General features: G+C 39.6%; 1 protein-coding gene across 3 annotated transcripts; it reads right to left on the bottom strand.

The window, feature by feature from the left end:
* Nucleotides 1–3,220: 3,220 nt before the first annotated feature.
* Nucleotides 3,221–23,286, bottom strand: TEX12 (testis expressed 12). Of its 3 annotated transcripts, none has more exons than XM_075190326.1 (5): nt 23,027–23,280; nt 12,243–12,314; nt 9,757–9,856; nt 9,631–9,682; nt 3,221–3,587 (listed from the first exon to the last, which is right to left on the bottom strand). In XM_075190326.1, exons 2-5 carry the CDS (start codon nt 12,306–12,308, stop codon nt 3,443–3,445), a joined length of 363 nt encoding a protein of 120 aa, XP_075046427.1. In that variant the 5' UTR covers nt 12,309–12,314; nt 23,027–23,280; the 3' UTR covers nt 3,221–3,442. The 3 variants fall into 3 exon arrangements, with proteins under 3 accessions (XP_075046427.1, XP_075046426.1, XP_075046428.1); XM_075190325.1 differs by having other exon boundaries at nt 23,037–23,278; XM_075190327.1 differs by lacking the exon at nt 3,221–3,587 and adding an exon at nt 5,842–6,244 and having other exon boundaries at nt 23,037–23,286.
* Nucleotides 23,287–26,164: the final 2,878 nt, after the last annotated feature.

The raw sequence follows: 26,164 nt of genomic DNA, 5'->3' as shown, positions 1-26,164 counted from the left end.
GGGAGCACAATATTCTGGATAGTACACATTTAGAAGCAACTCAATTATAGAGTGAGCCCAATATTCTGGCTCTGTGATTGATCCATCAGAAATACGCAGCAAAGTCATCAGAGAATTTATCTAGGTGAAGTGGGTGCAAGAATAACATGCGATATGCATAACTGCTAATTATGTAACAAAATAAAAGGTGGAGTGAATTACAAGAGCTACTATGTAATCATAATAAAACGTTTAATTTAAACTATTCATTTTAGAATGAGACTGGACTTTATATTAGCTGCATTTAAGGAGACCTGTTAGACTATATAGTTTTGTGAGATAATGTACCTAAATAAAAGGGATTAAACACGCCACAGACTAATGCGAGTAAGCTTGTTATCTGAATCTTGCCGCCAGAAATAACTTAGGAAGAATATTGTGTAATTGAAACAGAACCATGCGACTAATATAGATTATAAAACTGTATAGACTTTATATAACACTGGAGTTTCTAGAAGCCTGACATTAGAATCTGCTGATAAAACACAGTAAATATAAACAAATAAAAAAAAGGGAATGTGAGGTTTTCATCTGCTTTCAAACGGCTTGTTATTCAGACCTGCTATGCAGTTGAGGTGTGTCTCCCTCTGTGCGCTGATTGGAAGGCTGCACTTTATAAGCTCTCACCAGTCCTGCACTCATTGCCTGTGATAGCGTTGCACGCTAGCTTCCTGTAGCTGTGGGCCTCTGACCTTGCACCAAACAGTTCCTGGCTGGCATTCAGCAGCCTCCTGGTTCCCGATACCTTTACAACTTTTAATGTTTGTCGATGACTAGTATCTATACGTGATTCATATAGCTCTACACAGTATTGGACTGTGGTACTTATCGTTTCTCAATCTGCAGGACATTCGCCGTAAAGACCGTTGCATTGCACCAAAGATTTATATATGCTTGCATTGCTCAGTGTTAAATTACTGCACTGCCACAAAGTGTCAGGATCTGCCTCACATCTTCTGCAGCATTACCTGTTTCATTTCGGCAGCTCCTGCCTCTGGGACTATTTTGGACTCTGTTTACTCTCAGTACCTGAATCACCAGAAGTGCTGCTATTCTGCCTTTTCCCACTGTCACGGTGCTAGTTAATCATTCGCACCTGATTGTCTCATATATGCCTGCCTCTCCCTATTCCCTTTGCTGGTCATTATTGTTTCTGAGCCTAGCTATATTTGTTAACCCTTGGACTACTGCCTAGCTATTTTTCCTGTGTAAATCCTTGCTGTAGCCAAGTTTCTGCTTCTTTGCAACCATTTACCACTCATCTGCATCTTGTCTTCTTGAGGTAAACCTGATATATGTGTCTGTCTGGACATACTGCAAATTCATAATTTCTGAGTATTCCTGGCTCTTGCCATTTATTGTGTTTCAGCTATGTTACCTGCTGAGTTGTCTCCATTTACCTGTTATTCTAAAATACCTGGAAGTCTGTTTATTCACTGACCTGGACTGTGTTTTCACTGCAATAAACAGTTTAATGTTTTCAATATATATCTGGCTCCATTGCTGTAATTACAAGAACCTAGTTTGTAGAACAAATTGACTAGCCCAAAAAACAGTTTTGGAGCGGTGTGAAAGATTCTGCTTCAGATTTTTTCCTGGGACTCTCACAGCAATTGTTTCCATTTGTTTTCTCCTGCAAACATGTCTGCCTTACAAATTACTGAATTGTCTCTGCTTCAGGCTCTACAAACGGACATAATTTTGAGCTGCCTCAATTTCTGCTTTTCTTACGGACACACTCAGGAGACTCTCAAATTTTGTTTCTCCCAATTCAAAAACTGTTGATTTGCCTCAACCATCTCTCTCTGATGCTGAATTAGTGCAAACAGCACCTCTTAATAGTGCAATTACAAATTTGCATTTATCTAAGAACTGTGTAACAAACTCCAGTTTAGCAGTTAGTCCACGCCTCCATCTGGCCGACGAAGAGTGGAGGCGGCGCAGGACTGAAAAATGATGTCGTTACTGTGCCAGTGATGTACACTTTTTACAAGATTGTCCACTCCACAGACTACAACAGTCTACAGAATTGTCTTCTATTTACTCTACTCCTCATTCCGAATTTGTTTGCGCTTCACTTCCTGATTCTACATTTCAACCTGTTCTGCTCCGACATAGGGCCCACGCTGCCAGCCTCCGCCTCCAGTCCAGAGACTTTGCCAGCATCAGAAAGAGTGCTGTCCTTCTAACCTCCTACAGGGGACTGCCCCTACAGTCCGCTCCAGAGTGCCCTGTCCCCCCAGTCCACTCCAGAGAGGGCCCTGTCCCCCCAGTCCCCTCCAGAGAGGGCCCTGTCCCCCCCAGTCCACACCAGAAACTTTACTGACAGTTAAGCCCAAGTTGCCACACAGTTTGGTACAGCCCGAGTTGCCTTCTGGCCTTATCCAGTCCGAGGCTTCTCACTGTGCTGTCCGGTTTGAGACTTTACAGTGCTGTCCAGTCTGAGTGGTGCCGTTTACCTTGCTTCAGCTATGTTACCTGCCAAGTTGTTTCCATTTACTTGCTATTCTGCAATAACTGGAAGTTTGTTTATTCACTGACCTGGACTGTGTTTGCACTGTAATAAACAGTTTAATGTTTTCAACATATATCTGGCTCCATGGCTGTAAATACAAGGACCTAGTTTGTGGAACAGCATTGTTACACAAAGACTTTTATTCTCCTGGATTGCCACAAAGACATATATTTCTATAAACAAAAACAGACATAGATCCTCTGCACTCACCATGTACAGACTGGGGTACAAGAGGGGATTGCCCACATTGTATAGACAGAAAAACAGAGATACTCTGCACTCTCCAAACACATAATTAATACTGTACTAAATACTGTTCTGTATTAAAAACAGGGAATGTTAGTTCCACATATTGCAATATATGTTAAGCTGACCAACTCAACTTATATATTTCTGCATTACCTCAGAGCTTGTGTTTGCGCCTGTCTTTTAATTCTTGCAATATCCAGTGCAATGTGCTCAGACGATTATTATATGCAGTGATTTGCAATAAACTCCATATTGTTTTTACTACAACCTCACCTTGTAATTCCTAACAGGAATTTTTTTCCAGGAAATCGACTGATTCATTTATTTGAAGGAAATTAACTCTCCATGAACAAATTTTCTTCATGAATCATAGAAAAATTGTTAAATAATAAAGCATAAACTAGACGCCGACTACTATTCTTTTTAAATTATTTTATTTTCACTGTGGCAGATATTTCACATTAACACTGTCTTTTAATATATTTCACTGCTCTTTGAGGTCACATTGAGACCTATACATTGTATTTTTAATTGTAATAAAGATTGTAATTTGTAATTAAATATCAAACCCTAGAGTGCTCCAAATTAGAATACTTATATTCTTGTTTGTTCACAAAGTATTTAAAAATGTAAGCTACTTTACAAAGATAAATTATTTGCAATCATAGTAAGACGGTTCTTAAGGCTTTCCCTCTTCTGTTTTAACTGAATTTCCACTGATCTGGCTTCTTTAATAAGTTCATCAAATTCGTGCACATATTGTGCATCCACAACAGATCGTTCCCTTAAAAAATAAAGATAACATTATTTTAGTGCAAGCACTTTCAAACATGTCCACAAAAAGACAATATGTGTAAGAAGGAAATATTTAAAATGTATTCATCCATAGTATTTCAGTACTATATAGTTTGGTCATTTGATCACCAACACAATGCAATTAAGTACCAGGGATGGATGTAAAATTGCCCATGATTGTAAGCCTTTTTTTTTTTTTTTTTTTTTTTTTAAATTGCAACGTATCTACCATCAGGAGGATACAAGTGATTAGCAAACTGTGCCATTTTACACTCAAATTTGAATTTAAAAGGAATCAAGTGATCGTGAAGATCAAACTATTTAATGATTTCCTGTGTAAACACAACTGGCAAAAAAATGTAATTTTTACTTTACTATAAGGGTAATGCAGCTGTCACTTTCTTCATGTGTTTTTTTAATCTCTACGATGAAGCTTCTCTTTTGATGTTATTAAGTAAAACGTTTCTGCCTGAAACTCTATTCAAGTATTTTGCCTGTTCATACTGCTGTTAAATAAATAGTTTTGGTTTTTTTTATTTTAAGAAGCGCCCCCTCTTCCACTACCGTGTAGAAAGGGTGGTGCTTTATTACTTTTCACCTAAACTGCATATTCTGGGGTTAACTGGACAGTGAGGAAACCCTCTCCAATTTTCATGCGACAGATTTCAAGCCAGCATAGGAAGGCAGTGTCCACATGAGCGAAGCACAGAGCCACTACAGTGGATCTCTATTGCCTACAAATACATTTGATCTTAGGGAAGATGCTAGCAAAGTTCTTAGTGATCCATGGTCACCACTAAGGTCAATGATATCTGCAAATAATGGAGATCACATATGCGCACACAGTCTCTGCTTGTACTGAAGATTCAGTAGGCAACTCTAACAGGGACACATGGGGTAGAAAGGCATCTCAACCATAGAGATTGAAAATCCGCACAGGAAAAACCTGAGAAATCTAATTTCGGAGTCCATGTTTACAAAATTTTCAAACCCACTCCAAGATATAATATATATGCTTTTCCAATGTCTAGCATTTTAGATTATGGGTGGTACACAGCGGAACTTCACACTAAAAAAGAAAAAAAAAGTTTTCCGTCTGCGAGCACTCTGGGATTATTGTTGTATAATAAAACATTTTATTAAATTATAAAACAAAATTCTATATTAGATGTCTCCTGTCCATCTACTACTAAATCATATCAATATTAAACAGTGAAGAGCAACGTGTATCACAGACAGAAATTAAAATCCCAGTTATTCAGTCTTGCATTAATATCTAATACAATTATAATACTTATTTCTTTGTCTAATACTAAAAACAGTTATTTTTTCCAATTATAGTGGAACATCCAATTCCCTCCGATTTACGTGCATTTAAAGAAAAAAAATAATACTTTTTTGTGCCTTAATGAATCAGGCCATATTAAACTAAAAATGTTGGCATTTGATGCGGGGCTCCCTAAGTGTTGCACTTCCTTAAAAGTATCATTTTTGGTGTTTTATACCTGTTTGTGAATGTCATCATGTACTCACTGACACTCATCATGGTTGGCAAGTAACTATTTGCTTTTGCTTCTTATATATAAATGTTTCAGCTAAATAATGATACAGAATAGACATGCAAGGATGGCAATTGTCACTTGTATATTCTGAATTGTGGCATTCCAGCTGCTGTGGAATTACTAGTATCATTATGTCTTCTCAGAACAACTGGATTGGAACACGAAAATTATTTTCTCTTAACAAACAAAAATAATTTGAAAGTGTGTTGTGTGTTTGAAGCCAGATTCAACTGCCTTACACACATTATGCACAATGTTGCCAAATAGGCAATCACAATCTCTCAGAGAAATCCTGTCCTTGATTGACATGTACTTATAATCACTCCATGTCACAGTAGTTGGGATAAGTGAACTCTCAAATCAACAAATCAACGCTATAACTTTGCACAAAATGAAAGCTCAACACCAATTTGTACAGAGTTAAATAAACATCCATTATTATACAGTAACATCCATAATTCTCTACCAACCATGAGCGGGCTAATACATTCTTTATGCTAAACTCTGAATGGCTGTCACAAAAAAGATAAATCAGTGCTAAAAATAATATCTTCTATTATAACCTAGTGCTCCTTTTATGTATGTGTTTAATATATATATATATATATTATATATATACACACACAGATATACACACATACACTACCAATAAACATTGTCCAGTGCGGTTATTGTGGTTCCAACGCACAGAGTGATTTAATAGCAGAAGAGAGCAAGATGTACGGCAAGCCATTAAGATGTATAAAAGATATAACAATAAACAGGAAAGTATAAACCGAATACATTACATTAAGCCAGCGCTTCCCTTGTGCCCAGGTTCAGATACAGTTATGTTGTCTGTTGTCAGAAAGAAAGGGTAGAGACATTGACCCAGGGAGCTTATATGCAGTTTCAGTTAACAAAAACAGTGATGATGTCACAAATACACACAGATAACACCAAGAGAGGTCTTCAGTGGTCCAGGGTCTACGATGTTCCAGTTGTCTGTTGGTCATTGGTCAGTTCATTTGATCTTTTCCAAGGGTGGGGGGCAACTAACTCCAACTGTTGCCTACGTGTCTTCCCGCCGAATAACCAGTTTGATCTGACCCATAAACAAAGTACTTTTGAGTATTAATTTTATTGCTCATTACTTGCGACCTCTAGATGCGATCACTACTCTGTCAAATCCGGGTTAATGCTGGTGAAACAAGCTTTAATATGAGACCAAACTCTTTACCTCTTAGAGGACCTGAACCATAAATACCTTTATTATAGTTTTATCTATGTATAAATAATCTCTAATACATTTTACTAATAAATAAATAAATGTGGATTAGAACCTTAATAAATGTGTACTATTTACAAGTGTACGTGACGTACTAATCGCAAGGTAAAACAATATGATGAATATTAATTTAGTTTACTTCATCCAATTATTTGACTTTCACAGCAGGTAAAGAGAATTGCAAGGATGGAGAAAGGGAAATCAAAGTTACATTTATAGAGAGGGCTGCAAGTTGGTGACTGGAGTATGAAATGGAGAGATGGATCGCTTTTAACTTGAATGATTAAAAAGCAATATTTTAAGAAAAATCCAATTAAAAGATAGCTTTGAACTTGAAAAGAAGGAACTTTAAAGGGAAAGTAAATTCATATAAGAGAAGAGAGAAGTTTGTTTTCAGGTAAGAGGTGGAATTTAACTCCACAGATTAGTGGGGGAGACTTAAATTATAATTCTTAGGTGGGTATTGGGATTTGTAGATTCTAAGGTGAGATTCATGTCTGCAAAATTGCATGGGAGGCCAAGTCTTCAAAGAGAGGAAGGAGAATGGGAAGGGAAATTTGGAGGGAAGTTGAACTTGCATGGGAAATTTGACTTTGTATTACTTGGAACTTGGGGTTGAGACTTGATTGTAATACAGATATATGAAATATTATGTGTCAGTATCCATTATTGTATAGTAAGGGCCATCTGCCAAATGCTTTCTATGTAGCAACTACAACAGTGACAGCTGCAGGCTAAAGCAGGGAAGTGCAAAATTATACTACATAATGCATTGATATTTAGTATAATAAATTAGGAACTTCACCTATAAATGATAAAAGTTGACAATTCTAAAGTATACTATAAAAGCATATGCCAGTGGAACTGATATTTACACATTTCATAGACAGGTCACCATGTCTCATTTTATAAACGTTATAGGAGTGATACATTTTTGATTGGGAAGATTATATCATTATATCACTCCACATATTAGCTTGCAAAGCACAGTCAAGATCTATATGTGTACAAATAATATCAGCGTTGTGGTTGCCAATACAATGAATATAGTCATCAGTAGATCGGAACAACAACATAAATCAATTGACACCAGAATAACATGCTGCTAGAATTGCCACTGAATTTGAAGACAGTGTTATAGTACACATCACCTGCAATATCACTTTGAAGTCATTACCATGAGTAACTAGATGTTGCCAAAAAAATCTGAGGTCTGAACATGAAGCAATGATACATACTACACACAGACACAACACAGTTACGGTTGTTAAATCCTATTGTTGTAGCCTTCAGCTAACATTCCTCTTATTCTCCATCAACAGTGATAAGCTACAAACATCGCAGTGACCTCGCTGAGCACTACATTAGAATTTATTTAAACAAGAAAATATTTCCTTTGTTATAGATGTATCCTACGAATGATTAGTTATCACTACATAACTGTCTATTTGGAGCAGCAGAGTATTACGGAGGTTACAACTGCCGAAATCAGGCAAAAGCTCTATTTCAAGTATCAGGTATTATTCCAGAAAGTTGAAGTTTCCATATTAATAATTTTAGTTAGATTAAACAGTTTTTCTATACAATTTTCAGTGGAGGTAATTTTTACAAGGGAATAAATACATCATGACAAATAAGTACATGCTTCTATCTGAACAAACAGAAGGGTCCTTTTTAATGTGGAGCTTGCAGTATGTGTTCTTTACCCTCAGAGCAAAACCTTAAATATGTGTTGCTTTTTGCATGAATTCAGGGACTTTATTTTTATTGTCATTGATTTGTAAGGAGCCACAGTGCTCCGATTTACTGGACAGTGGGTAGAATAGAGCTGGGAAACTGGGACATACATGGAAAACAAAATAAACGCAGACATGAAAACAAAGGATAGGGAGGGCCTTGGTCACTGAAACAAGAGGGGCGAGTGTGACTCAGCGGGGAGATTGGGACAGTTGTGATGGTGTACTAGTGTGAGTAGTATAGGCAAGAGTTGGGTTTCCAGAAAGTGTTTAAAGAACTCTCTGAAAGTCTACAGTATAGATTGTGCCCCCATCATGAAATAGTAAGTGTTGTCCCTGTCATAATTAATGCCCCCATTAGAAGTCACATAATATTGTTCCTGTAATGTAATTATAAATTAATTTTGCCCCATAATTCATAAGTAAATGGTGCCTCATCTTAAGTTATGAATGGCAAGATAGCAGTCTCGCAAACCAAACCACCTGATCTTTCTGGCGTTGTTTCTGGAAAGTTGCAAAACCGCTGCTTGATGCATGTAACACTTTGTATTCTTATCATGACTAAACGCCAGGACAGCAATTTGCAATGCGGCTCTTTTGAAAACAGGTTTTCTATCAGTTTGCAGTTTCATACATCTGTGGTTTTAAAAACCGCCAAAAAGTCTAAAAAAACTGGCGATTTTTATAAACTGCAGCTCGATACATTTCTTTCAAAATATCATTCCGTGCACAGATGCAAAACTCCCTGAAGGCCCACCTCTGTTTAATGCCAATGTATGCAATTTGTTTTTAACATCCTCTGAATGTACAGAGCTACATAATATGCCGGTAGGTTAAAAATAATAATAGTCTGGGGGCCGCACATTTCGGATCTGCTCTATGTCTGTATTAATGTAAGTCAGCATTTCAAGTATTTTGGTTTTATTGTAATCGGCTTCTTTTTGTCTATATAGTCCGTGTCGCTATTATAAGCGTCGCATTTACGTACCCCACCCCTTACTACAGTAGCACTAATTAGCAATCCGCCAGCAATTATATAGTCATTGTACAATTGTTGCCATAGCTAATGTTACTCTGCTGTTCGACAGTTCTGGATTGTGATTTCACTTGCAGTGTTCTTTAATATGGTAAATATGAGGTGACTTATCTCACACACATCCCTGGTGATGTAACAACCATATAGTAACCATGGCTAGTGGCAAGCTCAGCAATGTCTTTGGATATTTACTGCTTGTACATGTCTATTTGCTCCTAAACCTGTTACCATAACAGGGTGTCTAAAATATTATTTTCAATGTAGAAATCTTGCAAGTGTGTTCATATCCAGAGGTTATGTTAATTGGCAATTGCATTTTTTTTTCCTGGGCCATTCCTCTTTTTAAAAGCATGCATCAAACCCCCAAAAAATTAGTAATACAATAACATGTCCATGTGATATGTTACTAGATCAATAGCAATGATGCTTACCTCAATGTCTTTGCATAGTTACAAAAAAGAAGGTTTATTTCCTTGCTTAGATCTGTTAAAAGAAAACAAAAATTGTGGCAAATGTATAAATTCATGCACTGTGCAAAGACATTCTTTAATACCAACCTTTCATTACAGCTTCTATGTCCCCAACCTGAGAGATGTCAGAAACAGCTGAAGGTTGGCTTGTAGGTGAAGAACATTGAAGAATTTCAGAATCTAGGATCTGTCAAGAGTTTGAAAGCCAAAATACAATCACTTATTTAAACTATACAATACAGAAGTTTTTCTGTATATGCATACTGTTGTGCAATAACAAGTCTCTATTGGCTGTTTTATTTATTGTAGGCCATGTTTCTATTGCAGGAGATACACTCATCTAATAGTTTTTATGAGCAGATGAGAAATGAAGATACAAAAGATACCTTTAACTAAAGCAATTCAAATAATTAAAACAATACAAGCCAAGCCATCTACCTCAATATATTTCAATGTAACAATATGCTTCAAACCTAGATATTGTAGAAAGCCCAGGCTTAAAAAGGCCATACACATCCCTCACAGGTTGGCCAGTTCTCAGTCCAATTTAGTCGTATATGTGATGTATGTGGCCAAATCTGAAAGATTTGGCTGTGGTGCTGGAGGTGAACTTTCCTATGCCGTCAACATCTGACTGTATTTAGCATCCATCCAGAGCGACATCTGATAAAATGCTAAATGGAATCTGCTGTATTTCTGGACCTATACATCCTGCAATTTGCTGCCGTTTAGGTCGAAAATGGCCTAATTGGATACCAGAATCATAGTGTGCACATGCACCCTGACAATGGGCACTTTGGACACCAACTCTGAAACCCAGTTAAAACACATTCCCAAACACTATATAGGACCATTTCTCAAATCTCAATGTCAGCACTATAACACCCAGAACAAAACATCAAACCTCACTCCCTTAGCACATGCTCACTGGACATTCACTACACTGAATTTAGGCACTGGCACCCTAGTCATTTCCACTCATTTCACTCTTAAATAAAACACCCTTCCTGGCGGGTCTCACCCTCAACGCATTCTCCCTCAGCCAGTGTCAGATTTTTTTAATGAAAATGGAAATATTTCCTATTTTTGCAGACCTCCAAGAATTTTATGACCTCCCAACTTCTACTTTCTATCAATATCTAAAAACTTCTTCAGAGCCTCTGACTACAGTTATGCTAGACTGCACACTCCCTTAGAACAATGGTGTTTTAGTTTCTCATCGAAAGGCCATGATGCATCACTCATTGCTGACAAAAAATCCCCTGCTCTCAAAAAATCCCCTGTGAAAAGACCTGGGTAAGAGACTGGTACGCCAGAGTCAAAGAAAATGCAAATAAGCTTTTGTGGCACCTGGTGCCGACCAGGCTTTATAAATTCTACCTCAATACCCCTCATCTTTCTGTCAAGAAAAAGGCTCCTTTTTTGCATATTTGGTGATCCTGTCCAATCATACAGAGATTATGGTCAGAGATTCGAATTCATCAATCTCTTTATTTAAAAGATGGACTACATGGGTGCAATTCAACAACGCCCCTCTTCCTCACTTCAAGCTCTCCCCCCATCTTCATTAAAATATATTCTACATTATTAATCTTCCACTAATATCTCGTAATTTTTGAGGCCCCCCCATCCTTCTTTCCCTTCCCCTCTTTATTTTACTTTTAACTAAAACAAGAATGAAAACCATTGTATTCTTCTTTTGTGTTTAACATACGTTTGTAGCTTTTTATTACTGCCATTTACAGTACATTGTACTTGTGTTGCTTATATTCTGTGTAGGATACAGTTGTTATTTGCAATGCAACATAAATCAAGAAACCACAAGATAGTGAAAATAATATGGGAATGGCTCTATGTTGATTTTTTTTTTATTATTATTTTTATTTTCATAATTTCTGAAATAAAAACTAGAATGCCCTATAAATTTCTTAATTTATACAACCCAAGTAGGTACTATGTATGTATAATAGTTGTGTCCCCAGTTCATATTATGCCTCATACTTGCCTCTGGATTCAGCACATACATCTTTCGTTCTACAATAGAACCCAGGAGCTGCTCCACTAAAGCAGCCGAAGATGGCCGAAATGGAGCTACTGCGCATGCATTGCAGCTTCATTTCAGCCATCTTCGCTCTGGCGTGCCAGACAAAACTGGCCCACGTGCCACATCATTGCTGACCCCTGGTGTAGGCTATCAGGAATCTCATCTTGTCACGATAATGCCAAAATCAACTCCCTACATGACTTAAATAAAATTGGACTGACATAGAAGATGATTACTATGTTAAAAAAGTCTCCAAAAATTTTGCTTTTAAAAGTCATCAAAATCATGTATTTATATCAAGCCAAACTAACTACTATTTGCAATACTGAATGACAGGAACCATGCATATGAAGAAACAAAGCCAAGACAGCAAGTTACTATGAAACTATTATTAGCAGTTCATTTTGGGGGGGTCTATCAAACAAAAGGGACTTTTTTGTGATAACCGCTTCCAAAGACAATGATTAACTTGTTATTCTAACCAGTCCTTAGAAACTTAATTACCATTATTTCAGAGAAAGATACTCACCTCCATATCAATCTTGCGTTTTAAACCTTTTGACTTGGATTCACATTTTAGTGAACTGTTTGCCATTGTCACCTAAAAGAATTAAAACAGAGAATCCAGGGTAATGTGTAGGGAAAAGCATAAGGGGTGTTGACAGAGGAAATAAAGAAGGGGTTGGATTGAGAGGAAGATTGTTAACTAGATTCACAAAAAGCAATATTGCTTTACAGTAATACATTTTTTGAGTGGCCAAATAATTATTCCTACAGTAATTGGTAGTAAAATGTAATAAAAACAATCTAACATTCACTGTCTTTGTCAAACCTTTATTTAGCAACATAGAGCGCATCTTTTAGGCTGTTTATCCACCGCTGATGTGGATGATAGGATTTATGTACTCACCATAAAATCCCTTTCTTGTAATCCATTGGGGAACACTGCGAAACATAGGGGTATAGCTGGTGGTCAGGCACTTTAAACAGTTAAATCTGTGCGTGTAGCTCCACCCCTGCTATTCCCTTCCCACAGGAAGAGAACTCAGTTTATGTCTAACAAAGCCCAAAGGAGGGTCAAAGCAAGATAACCAACACAACACTAGTCAACCCGTAAAATTTTCAGAGCAAGGGTGGGCGCGCAGTGTCCCGCAATGGACTACGAGAAAGGGATTTTACAGGGAGTACAAAAATCCTATTTTCTCTAACGTCCTAATGGGGGACACTGCGAAACATAGGGGACAAACCAAAGCCGCCCCTAAGGGAGATGCAAAGCCCTGTAGTCTGTAAAACGTTAAAAAAGTGTGGACAGAAGACCACGTAGCTGCCCTGCACAGCTGTTCAGCTGAAGCTATAACGCGACGCCCAAGAGGCACCTACCACCCTGGTTGAGTGAGCAGACAAACTGTCTGGCACTGGCCTAGCTGCCTTCGTATAAGCCAACTTAATGGTGGAAGTGATTCAACGGGCTAAAGACACCTTGTAGGCAGACCAACCACGTCTGAGTGCAACATTCTACACAAAAAGTTCTGTGGTTTTGCGCAAACCCGCAGTGCGGGCTACATAACACTTAACAGCCCTCACACGTCGAACAGTAGCAAGGACTGATCTAAAGACCTAGACTTTGGAGTGAAAGCAGGAACTACTATTTCTTGATTCAAGTGAAAATGAGAAACAACTTTAGGAACAAAGGAGGGCTTGATACAAAGTACTGCCTGATCCTCATGGAAAACAAGGAATACAAAACCCCCAACTCATATACTGTCCGTGCCAAAGACACTGCCAGCAGAAATGCCACCTTCCAAGTGAGATACCAAAGGTCCGTCAAATCTAAAGGTTTAAATAGTTGTTGGACCAATGGCTGAAGAACCAGATTCAGATCCCAATGCTCCACCGGGTGTACAAACGGAGGAATAATGAAGCGTTCCCTGTAGGAAAGTGTGAAGCTCTGGCAAAAGAGCCAACTTGCACAGGAAGTAAATAGACAGGGCGGAAACTTGCAACTTCAAGGAGGCTAAACGCTATCATTTGTCTAAACCTGCCTGAAAGAAGGCAAGTAACCTGGAAAGGTTAAACCGTGACGTGTGAAATTGGTGCGTTTTATACCAAAGATCATAAATTACTACAGAATCTGGAAGACTTTTCGCAGAAGATGTCTTTCTGGCTTTAATCATAGTTTTCACAACCGCTGATGAAAACCCTTTAGCTTTTAAAATCATGGTATCAATAGCCACGACGTGAAAGCCAACCGATCTAATGAGTGGCATCGAAAAGGACACTGAGTGGGTAGGTCTGGAAGTAGAGTAGAGGCAATCGAAATGGGGGTTGTATTGCCATTCCCAGAAGGTTCGAGTACCAAGCTCGACGCGGCCAGTCTGGGGCCACCAGTGTGGCCAGTACTCATTCCCTCTTCAGCTTCTTGAGAACCCTCGGGAGCATTGGAAGAGAAGGGAATAAATAGACTAGGTGAAACCTCCATGGAATTACCATGGCGTCCACAAATCCTGCAGCGGGATCCTTGTATTTTGCGCAGAAAAGAGGAACTTTGGCATTCAAACATGACACCATGAGATCTCTGGATAACCCCACCGTTGAACAAGGAGATCGAACACATCCTGATGTAGAGAACATTCTCCTGGGTGAACCTTGTAGTGGCTGAGAAAATTTGCTTCTTAGTTCTCCATGCCGGGAATGTCGTTTGCTGAAATGACAGGAATGTGTCGCTCCGCCCACAGTATTATCCTGTTGGATTCCTTCATGGCTCTGGCACTGTGATTGCCGCCTTGAAGGTTTATGAAGGCAACTGCTGTCGCATTATCTGATTGCACTCTGACTGGTTTTCCCTGCAGAAAAACCTGTGCCCGGACTAGCACATTGTAGATGGCCCTTAGTTCCAGAACACTGATGCAGAGAGACGTTTTCAGAGATTCCCGTCGAACCCTGAAATCTACGAGTTAAGGTGAACCCCGCCGATCCAGGCAGCCTTGCATCTGTGGTGGCAACTGTTCACTACCATATTTGGAAGGATCAACCTCTGGAGAGCGGAGACCTCAGCGGCCACCAGGCAAGGGGCTGTCATACAGGAGAGGAAAGAATGATCATCTGTTTGTCCAGGGTAAATGGGACCATTTTCGCAGTAGATCCAACTGAAAAACTCTTGAATGGAACTGAGCATAGGTTACTGCTTCGAATACTGAAACCATTATGCCCAGCAGCTTAATACAGCTCCGGAGAGAGACTTCTCTTTTCTTTAAGATTGCGCTGATTTCTTTATGTATTAAGTGAATCTTGTCCTCCGGGAGCAATATCTTCTGACACTTGGTATCGACGTTCAGGCCTATAAAGCGCATTGTTTGCGCTGATATTAGGGAGCACTTTGGTCGATTTATTATCCAACCATGAGCTTCCAAAAAGGAAATGGTTGTTTGAAGATGGTGGGATAGAATTTCGGAAGACGGAGCTGAGAAGATTGTCTAATTAAGGTATTACTGTGATACCCTGAGAACGGAGACTGGACGTCATGACTGTCATCACCTTGGTGATAACCCTTGGTGCGGTGGCTAGACCAAAGGGAAAAGCCCTGAATTGGTAATGGTCGTCTTGTATGGCAAATCGTAGTAAACGCTGATGTCCATGCCATATGGGAACATGAAGATACACATCCTTTATGTCCGGGGAAGCTAAGAATTTTCCCTGTTCCATGGTCGCAATGATCGACCTGAGGGACTCCATTTTGAACTTTAGTACTCTGACCTGAAGATTGAGAGATTTTAAATTTAGGAATGGTCTGAAAGAGCCATCCGGCTTCCGGACAAGAGGTTGCAATAAAACCCCAAACCTCTTATACTGGTGGAACTTGAATAAGTACCCCTGACTCCAACAAGTTGTGGATCACTACTTGCAGAGCCCTGCATCGGAGTCCACAGGTTGGGGGGCCAGAGGTAATATATATCGATTGTGAGAAAAATGTGTCAGGTCTATGATATATCCCATCGTGACAATGTCCCTGATCCAGGGGTCGGTTGATAAATATAGCTATTTGTCCTGGAATACAAGACGACGTGCTCGCAACACATTGCTGTGGTTTGGAGTTGCGTCATACAGAGGCCGACTCAGTTGGCTTGGAATTTCCGCATCTAGAGAAACCATGGCCCCTGTGAAAACTACCTCTTGAAGGAGCATTTGACTGCCCTCTGGCTGGGGATGTACTTGTCTTGTTAAAGGAATGAATAGACCGAAACCTAGAATTTTTAGGTTTGGCCTGGGTGACTGACAAAAAGGGGCTCTTGCCTCCCGTTGCTTCAGATATGAGCTGGTCTTATCTAGCTCCAAATAGGGATACTCCATCAAATGGGACTGCTTCCAATGTGCGTTTAGAATCCGCGTCCGCGGACCAAGATCACAGCCACAAGGAATGTCTAACCAATCAAGTAAGAAGCCTCTCTGATATGGTTTGTCAAAATTAATAAATCATCTGCTGGAAAACCATCTCAGATTCCTTTAGCTAACTGCTCTGCCCAAGATTGAATGGCCTTATTTACCCAGGTTATAGACATACCAGGGAGTAAATGTATTAAGCTCCGGGTTCTTCAACACCCGCGAGTTCGGCGTCTAAATTTAAAGTGGCGCTGCCTTGTAAAGGGAACTTCCCTTTACAAGGCAGCGCCGCTTTAAATTTAAACGCCGAAGACGCCGAACTCGTGGGTGTTGAAGAACCCGGAGCTTAAAACATTTACCCCCTGGTCTGAAAATAGTACCAGCAGCTTCAAATGCCGAATGGAGCAAAAAAAAAAAAAAAACACATTTCTTGTCCATGGCATCTTTAAGTGACACTCCCTCTTCCATTGGCAAGGTACTGGTTCTAGTGAACCTGGCTATGTGGAGGGGGGGGGGGGGGGGTCTACTTTTGGGAGAGTCTCCCACTTTTTAGAGTCTTCTACCGGGAGAGGATAAAGGGTTTAGAGTGGACTTGAATGTGAAAACAGCGGTCAGGTTTGTTCTATGCCTCCGCAATCATGTCCATTAATTGAGAAGGAGGAAAGGCAATAAGCTGTTTCATCTGTCTTTTAAAAAGCGAGAAAACAGCAGTACGTGAAACCTCTGGGCAAAACCCAAGGTTTGTCTAACTCCCAGTACCAAATCCTCAATTCCATGAGCCGTGGATGTTTCATCCAAAATAACTGAAACCTCATCACCAGAATCTCTCTTAAGTTCTCCTTCCTCATCCGATGAGATATCTGAAGTAGAGTCTGATACACTAATCTCATGTGATATTTGATGCTTAGGAGATGGTTTTCTAGCACCACTCAAAAGGTGTTCCAGTGAGGAAGTGGCGTTAAGCAAACCCTAAGCCGAGACCGCTAGAGTTTGGGCCAAAGAGGATTCCACCTGGAACATCTCTGTAGAGGTCTGTCCAGATTGTGCACCTGACTGTTGTGATGCAGAATTAGAAGTGGAAGACTGACCTACCTCACGGTGTGATATTACCCTTTTGAGGTTTGCTAAGGTCGATGTCAACGGATGCAGCCAAGCAGGTTCCTCCGCGGGCGCAGACACAGACTGAATCTGGTTGTGTTCCTGGATCTCCACCAGCCATACACAGGGCCTCCAGGCCAGACTGTCCACAAGATCATTTTGAGTTACATTTGGTACAATTATAATGCGTCACAGACCTTGCAGCAGTTGCCTACTTAGAGGTCCCTTTGTCAGTCATGCTGAAATATAAATATATATATATATATAAATATATTAAGGGTTCAAACATGTGACTTAATAAAGTATATGTGATGGCCCTCAACTGTAAACAACCTATATTATATATCAGCACTGCATATAATTTGACCAACTGACAGTCTCACAAGCACACACACTCTAAAAGACAATCAATTATTGCAGAGTGTTTAAAACAGGAAAAAAAATGTCCTGTCAAGAGGAGCACAGTAGGGTCCAATGAGGAGCTGAAGTAAAATGGCGCTGAAAAGTCCATTGCCTCCAGGAATCAGGGTAGAGGAGTCTAGAACCTCTACCTTTCTTTGAATTGCAAAATGACTGCCCCGCTGAGGAACACAGAAATCTCTGTATGTGTGCCCTGTAGCCACAGCTGTACTGTCCGATTCACTGGCGAACTTGTTGTGGCTGCTTAGGTCCCCTCTTATTGCTCGTTGGCTAAGGGGGAGAGGAGCCACGACCGCAGCAGCTACTGTGTGCTGCGGCCGCAACGGTCAACGATGTGAGCGCTGACAGCCCTTTTGCTGGTAATATGTGTAATAGTCGGTTAAGCTGGAGGTGAGATGGCCGTTAAAGTCACTCATCCTGGCCAGAGGACCCAGGATGGAGGAAGATCTCAGTCTATCCATCCCTTGGGAAGCGCTCCTTAGCCAGCAATTTTTTTCCCCCCTAAGGAAAATTTGTAAATAAAATAAAATTAATAATAAAAATTATATATCTAAATCCAGGGCAGGAGCCCTGGAAAGTATGCCCAACTCCTAAGGGCACTAAAACTAAACGGAGTTCTCATCCCGTGGGAGGGGCATAGCAGGGGTGGAGCTACATTCACAGATTTAACTGTTTAAGTGCCTGACTCCCGGGACCTGCAACTATACCCATATGTTTCGCTGTGTCCCCCAATAGGACGTAAGAGAAATACTGTTTAAAAAAGAAAGTAATAGCATGGATTCTGACACCAGTGATCCCTCAGCAGCAGTGTTTTTAACCAAATGTCTCTTGCTGTTGGAAATCCTGCACACGGACTTAGTTGTATCAGTTATATGTCAAAATAAAGCTGACTGACATATTAACATTGTCTTACACAAACATCTTACAGCTTAACAGGTCATGTCACATTTTAGCGGGGTTAAAGTCAGTACTTTAACAAGGCTATTGTAAATTGTGTGTGTTTAGGATGCTGTAGCCCATAATTTACTGTAGAATTTTTGACATTGCCTTAATAGCTTTGATTCATCTGGGTATGGACAGTGAAATGCAACCCCCATTCATGATATTCTTAGCATTATGTTTCATGACTGGAATCCAGTTCATGTTCTCCAAACAACAAAGAAATCCATCACGGCATGACCAACTTAAACCTGCATTGTAAATAGTATCATGATTACAACCAAAATGTGTGCATGTGTTTTTTAATAGGGAAAGGGTCCACAAAGTCACTTGATTGACTAGAACATCTTACTAAATTACAAACAAAACAGAGCAGATTCTACTAAATGTTCTCAAGTTGATGACTGCAAAAACGCCGGCCTTATGGAAAGCTACTACTTAAAAATAAATGTCTAAACCACAAGCTTAATGATTATAACTAACTCTCTTGGGCTGTTCTCCCACCACTGATATTAGTTGTCTGATGTGTTCCCATGTTGTAATTTTCCATGAAGCAATGAATTCAATATAGACATGGAAAACTACAAATATTGTGTTGTGAATTTAACAAGATTCTATTTACCTACTCTTATGCTTTACACAAACATTCTGTATATACAGGGAAACAAACTGGTGTGAGTCACCATCTAGCTATATCTAACTAGTGATGGGAAATCTAGCTCATTTTGGGGATTAGTTCATTCTGATCTAGTTCGTTCAAAAGATTAGTTTATTTAGTTCAGTTAGTTCCCTCGCTCTGGAGCACTGCTCTTAGAAGTTATTGGAAACATAGATCTAGTATATTACACATACAGTAGACATGTTTACTACTACCTCATTAGATGAGTTATAGTCCTGCTAAAATGATCAGATATGTTTAATGTCTGATAATTTTTAATATTTTAAAATGGACAGTCACTTATACAACAAACCAGTATTGACATGTTGAGCTCTGCAAAGTTAATAACATTTTCATTATTATTTTTTACTTACATAAGATGCAAATGAGAAATACCCAAATTCAGAGTATTATAAAGTGTCACTTTTTTTGCTTTTAAAATACAGTCATTAGAAAAAAAACCTTAACTTTTCCACCTTATCTTTCTTGAAGGTTAAATACATCTCCCCTGTACATGGTAAACAACACTACAGTATATAGCATGCAGCACTCAGCACTGTGACTTAAGCCGACAGGGAAGGTATCCTGTGACTTGTGAGCTAAATGATTCAAATGAGTCAAATGAACTAGATGAACTATTGAACTACTGAGCCAGGAGAATGACTCATGACAATATAGTTCAATGATCAGCTCCACAGTGTCCCACACAATGGGGTTAATTTAATTGGCAGTGTTACTGTAAAAAGTAACGCGGCCTGCGCACTATTACCATTATTACGGTAATTTCAACGCTAGCTTTTTGCTCAAAAGGTTGATTTTACCGTAATAAGGCTAATAGAGTTTTTGCGGTGCTAATCTGGGGCAAAATGGAATTCCCCCCAATGGCCGAGCATAGCAGTGCCACCTGTGGTAGTTTAGAGGTACTGACTCATGAGTATTACATGAGAGCTGAATAGCAGTGTTGCTGTAGTAGCACCTACAAACCCAGTAGCACAGCTGAGGAGTATAGGGGGAGGGGGGTTTAGGGCCCAGTACCAAAGCCAGAATCGATAATAGAACAGTGATTTTATCACAAAAACATACAGACACTCTCACTCACACATAGGCTATAGCTAGTCAGTGCAATTTCAGATGTTTTTTAATTCGATTTGTATTTCATTAACTGTATTGTGCGTTCTACTTTCCTTTTAGGCACTAAAAAGCTAGTGTGAGTGAGACAGTGAGTAGGCCTGCTGGAGCTGCTGTGCTTTATCTGTCTAACTCCTTCCACTTGTTTTAGATCCTGATGAACTAATCTTTGCCAGAGCTGTGAACTAAATGAGTTAGTTCATTTTGAACTGATCATTCATGAACTACCCATATTTATATCTAACTAGTATTAGTATTTTACACCACTCAGCCCTACACAGATAGGAGACCGCTCCCGATTTACTGTAGTAAGTAGCTGGGCGGAAATGAATTCATATTGCATTGTGTGCCCCTCTGGAGCAGTTCGTTATTTCAGTAGGGTTTTTTCCCCCCCTACCATATGGGTTACCTAATTCACACTGGATTAAGGAGGACCAAAACAGGATGAAGATGTCAGGTTAAGTAGTTATTATGGGTACATTTTTTTTTTTAAAGGTGCTAAATGGAATTTTTCTTTATGGGGGCATTATAATTTATATTATTATGGGGGTATATATGTATATTTCTGTTATTAGAAATGGGGACAATTATATTTCTAATATTAGGAATGGGGGCCATCATTTTTCTATTATTAGAAATGGGGGCCATTATATTTCTAGTAGTAGGAATTGGGGCCATCACATTTCTAGTATTGTAAACAATATGGAAAATAGGTACGGCGCTAACAACCTGGATAATACATAGAAATATCTATAACCACTAGGGTAAATGTTTGTACAATAATTGCATTGCCTTGATAATGATATATGAAATTGAAACGCGTCGGCAAGGGGCGGTTACAAGGAGAGACATACACACACGGGAGTGTTTGGACCTGTTCCAGATATCAGCAGTTTGTGGATGTAATCAACCGGCTACACGATCATGGGAGAGGGATTGAAGATTACTTCTACGTGCCTGTATCCATCTTGAATGGGGTAACCCCACAGATGATGTTTGTTTTTCTACATGAGGAAAGAGAAAATTAAATTTTTTGTACCTATTTTATCATCGGTTGTTATTAAAATATTTTTTATATTGGGATAACGTTGATATCCGTTCTTTTCGGCACATGCTGGAAGGTTGTGTATATCGAGAGGACGGATGTTATCTAACAGAAGTGCTTCATTGTGTCCCTAAACAAACACGGCGGCCTTTGAGATTACCCTCTTGTAAGTTTGTACCCTGAGGGACATACTCTACTCACGTGTTGTTTCAGAATTATAAGGCCACACACATTGGTGTTCATCGGCATATATAGTTATTTATTTAATAAATGGGTCACACTATGATGTGGTTTTTTTTGTGGTTTACTTTTCATGTATGAAACTCTGCACAAGAGAATGGCTGGAATATCCCTCTGGAATCAAACTTTTTGACTATTGGGAGGACGCTCCTTCCAACTTACTCAAGGTTCCAATATTTGTTATCCCACAGGAGGACAGTGCATTGTTCCGGGACTTATGGACATCACATTGTGATATAGTTCTATACTACCATTATTGTACAAACATTTACCCTAGTGGTTATAGACATTTCATTGTATTATCCAGGTTGTTAGCGCCGTCCCTATTTTCCATAATGTTTGCATACTTGGGTGGAATGTATGTAGGTGAATAGGTGACTGTTCCAATCAGTCTGCGCAAATACACCTATATATTGTTTCAAATTTCTATTATTAGCAATGGGGCCATCACATTTCCATTATTAGGAGTAGGGGCACATATTTCCATTATTGGAAATGGAAGCCATCATCTTTCTATTATTAGGAATGGGGGCCATCATATTTTATTGTTAGGAATGGGGGAAATCATATTTCTATTATTAGAAAAGTGGCATGCTCATTTCTATTATTAGCAATGGAAACCATTATATTTCTATTATTAGGAATGGAGAACATTATATTTCTATTATTATGATCGGAGACCATCATATTATAGGAATGATACTCAAAATGGAGCAATCTTGCCAATAAGAACCACGTCTAAAAATCTACGGTCATCTTGTGCGGTCTTGGAAACCGCACACGTTTTTGCATATATTGCACCATTTTTATGGATCCTATGTCACAAACCCGACAATGCCATCTGTGATCTTTTGGTTGGAAAAAATGTAGCTTGATAAGTGGTTTTTACTTTGATAAAATGCACGGTTTGAAATTCACACAAAAAGATGAATTTTAATGTGTAGTTTGATAAAAACACACTTTTACACATGTAGTTTCCATTATTGAAGTGTCTTTATTTTCTTATTTATGTTCTCTAGTAGTGTAATGAATAGGGTTACCTGTTATTAAAATGTATCTCCCGTTTACAGTGAAACCTAATTTGGATAAACAACTGTCCATCATTTAGTCTGTCTGACATTATTAGTTTCCAAAACCCTGGATATATGAGGCAGAGCTGGTGGGTGGCAGTATGCAAAGTGCATGCAAAATTCCTAATGTAAGGTTTATCTAAGAAGATAAAACATGTAGGGATTACAGTAGTTATAAAAATGACCATTAAAGAAAGACTAGTGAGAAAAATGAGATTTTTTTTTCTCTTACTTAAATAAAACAATTATACAGCAATGTGACTGTGGTGTGTTATGAGATACTTTAATGGCCTAGAACCTTTAGTTCCGCAGAAAATAGACAGCCACAAGTTACTGACCTCTGCTTACCGTTAATGAATCAGTGCTGTATATTGCTCCACATCCTTACCGGATCCGCAATGTGAACGTGGTCTATGGCCGCCTGTAGATAACTGATGAATGGGGTGGTGCGCCAATATCACCGGTACAACAGCGGAGCTGGCGGATACCACACGTGGCCGCTGTGTGGTCGTTCAAACTGGGTCCCGCAGGACGGCACCGATGAGTCACGTGACCGCCCTGTTAACGGCGGGTAAAGAGGGTGGGTTGCAGTCGAAGCGCCACCTGAGCGGTAATAACTGCGTGTACAAACTGAGTGCACAGTCATAGAGCACTTCAATTAAAGTATATGAATTGTTAATGTACGCATTATCAATGTTCTTCCAATTTAAAAAAAAGTTATACAATGATTTGTTTTTGTTCTGCCTGTTGTTTACATGAAGAAACACTGCCCTGAAAATGGTTTACTTTAAAGTGGTTTTCTACATTAAATAACTTCAGTTTGGGGACATATGGTCACCCTACTCAGCAAAGATGAGAAAGGATGTGTTATGTGACAAAGAAAAAAATGGAAGGGAAAATTGTGTGACTATTTGAGGAAATCAATAATAATATAAAGGAGTAAAATCATCATCATCAACATTTATATAGCGCCAGCAAATTCCGTAGCGCTTTACAATTGGGAACAAACATTGATAAGACAATACTGGGTAATACATACAGACAGAGAGGTAAGAGAACCCTAAAATGAAGATATTGTTAAGTTGTGTGAGGGTAGAATCTAGTGCAGTCATGTGCAGCCCAATGTACTTAAAGGGCTGCATTTACAACCCTCCAACCACTAAAATGTCTGAAAATAATACCTAATGTCAAGAAGTTTTAAAAAAGGCCTCAAAACAACTTCAGCAGTCCCCACGTGCACCTACATGCTTCAGAACTCCCCCACATGGCACTCAGATCTACCATTTGTTTCAAAATAGCCCCACATGCCCCAGACTCCCACTTGCGCAAAAGCTCCATTATCAAGTGTATTTTTCTTCAACAAATTTGGAACTATATAAGTAAAATCTTGTACAGCACTACACTAATGTGTAGTTTTTAAAATGTGCCTGTGACAGGTTGGATTGCCTATGCCACCCTGTCTGTTGTTGCTGGGAACCGGCTAGGCTTACTTTGCCACCGTCCCCTTTCGTTATTCCGAATACGCCCCCTCCTGCCGCAGTAGGAGGAGCCTGCTGCCACCACTGGGCTCCTTTATGGCGCCCAGAACCAAATTCCTTCTGGGTAACTGTCACTGCTAGTGTACTCCTGTGCTGGTCCACTTAGGCTGGTACCCCTGACTGCTTACTATGGATCAGGGTGCTGTGGATGGATCCCCCCTGGCCTATCACACTGGCTAAAGCTGCTGGGTAGCGGCAGAGCAGTGGTACTGGAGAGCTCGGTCCAACCTCAGAAACAGCCGGAGAACGGATTAGATTTAGGGTCTAATCTGCAGGTCACAGGATTACAGCAATATTGAAGATGTTTTCAAGCAGGTTTTTGAAGCAAGTGATGCTTATTTGCTCTCACACTGGTTGAAGGTACCAGGTGATCTGATCAGATGGAACATCAGAATGATACATTTCAGTGTACACGATAGTGCTTTTTATACTGATTTGGACACAGGCTATTTTTAGAATCAGGATGAAATGTGTTTACACAAACATGGATTTACATGCATTGCAAAGCTAACAATATTTACGCTTATCTGTGATATCTTAAAAATTCTGCGATGTCCTGCATCTTGTTTTTAGACACAGGAAATCTAGTAACAAGGTCTTAATTAAACCTTCCTGTCTTCAAGTGGACCCTCACACATCAAAAGGCCTGATTAGCATTAGACCTTTCTTCCAAGAGTTGCAGAATACACATTCCCAAAGAAAGGTATAAACCCCAAACAAGTCATTTTCCCAAATCACAATACACAAAGACTTTCTAAACAAAGACTCATTGTATCCGATATATACATCAGAAATAAGGCATTTCCTTAAGCAAGGTTAAAACAGAAAAAGCAAATTTTCTACCCTGGTCTCAGAAATATGATTTCCTATATCGAAATATACACAATATCAAAAATAATTGCATTGGCAATTATATAAATAAGCGGCCTGCGCTATTTCCTTAACATAAGTTTATACCATAATTTATTTATAGGTGATCAAGTCACACTCCCCCCCCCCCCTCCCCCTTGTCCATGCGGCAACCAGTGTGCCATGTCCCAACAATTTGGCTCCTGGTCCGCAGTCTACTAGGGCTACCGGAGGTGACCCAGAGGATCCGGCTCTTCCTGCCGGGACAGTCCATCCGCATTGCTGTGAGCCTTCCTTGCTTGTGAATTATGTCAAAGTCATAAATTTGAAGTGCAAAGCTCCAGTGCAACAAACTGCCATTTTCCCCTGAGTTGTGTTGTAGCCACTTTAAAGGGTTATGATCAGTCACCACAGTAAAATGTCATCCATAAAAATAAGATTGAAGTTTTTTTACTGTCCACACAATGGCCAAACATTCCTTCTCAATTGTGGCATTACCCACCTCCCTATTTAGCAGTTTTCTGCTCAAATAGGCTACAGGGTGCTCCTGCCCATCTGGCCCCACCTGGCTAAGTACTGCTCCCAGTCCATACTGTGACGCGTCAGTTTGCACAATAAAGTCCTTGTCATAGTTAGCCATCAACAGTACTGGAGCATAAACCAGGACTTCCTTTAACAACTGAAATGCCAGCTCTCAAGCAGGAGTCCAGTCAACTACTTTAGGGAGTTTCTTCTTAGTGAGATCTGTCAGGGGCTTCGCTACAATACTAAAGTCTGGGACAGAAGGTCTGTAGTCCCCTGCAGTTGTTAAAAATGGTGGTACTGTACCTCTGACATCCCCATCTGGCACTTCTCTGTCCTAACAATCAGACATGCCCACCCCATCTTCACTAACACCAGCCCTATATGCTCCAGATTATCTTCCCAAATCTTACTGAAATGGGAAATGTCTTCTAGGTAACCCTGAACTCTGTCCAACTCATCTACAAAAGCGTTAATACAGGGCAAGGGGTAGGTGTCAGAGATGGTCGCATTATTCAACCGGCACTAGTATACACGAAAACCCCGTGGTAACACCAGTTGAACTTG

The sequence above is a fragment of the Mixophyes fleayi genome, chromosome 11 (genome assembly GCF_038048845.1).
Source record: "Mixophyes fleayi isolate aMixFle1 chromosome 11, aMixFle1.hap1, whole genome shotgun sequence".
Taxonomy (NCBI): Eukaryota; Metazoa; Chordata; class Amphibia; order Anura; family Limnodynastidae; genus Mixophyes; species Mixophyes fleayi.
The sequence above is the reverse complement of the archived record's forward strand: the minus strand, read 5'-3'. Positions and strand labels throughout refer to the sequence as shown.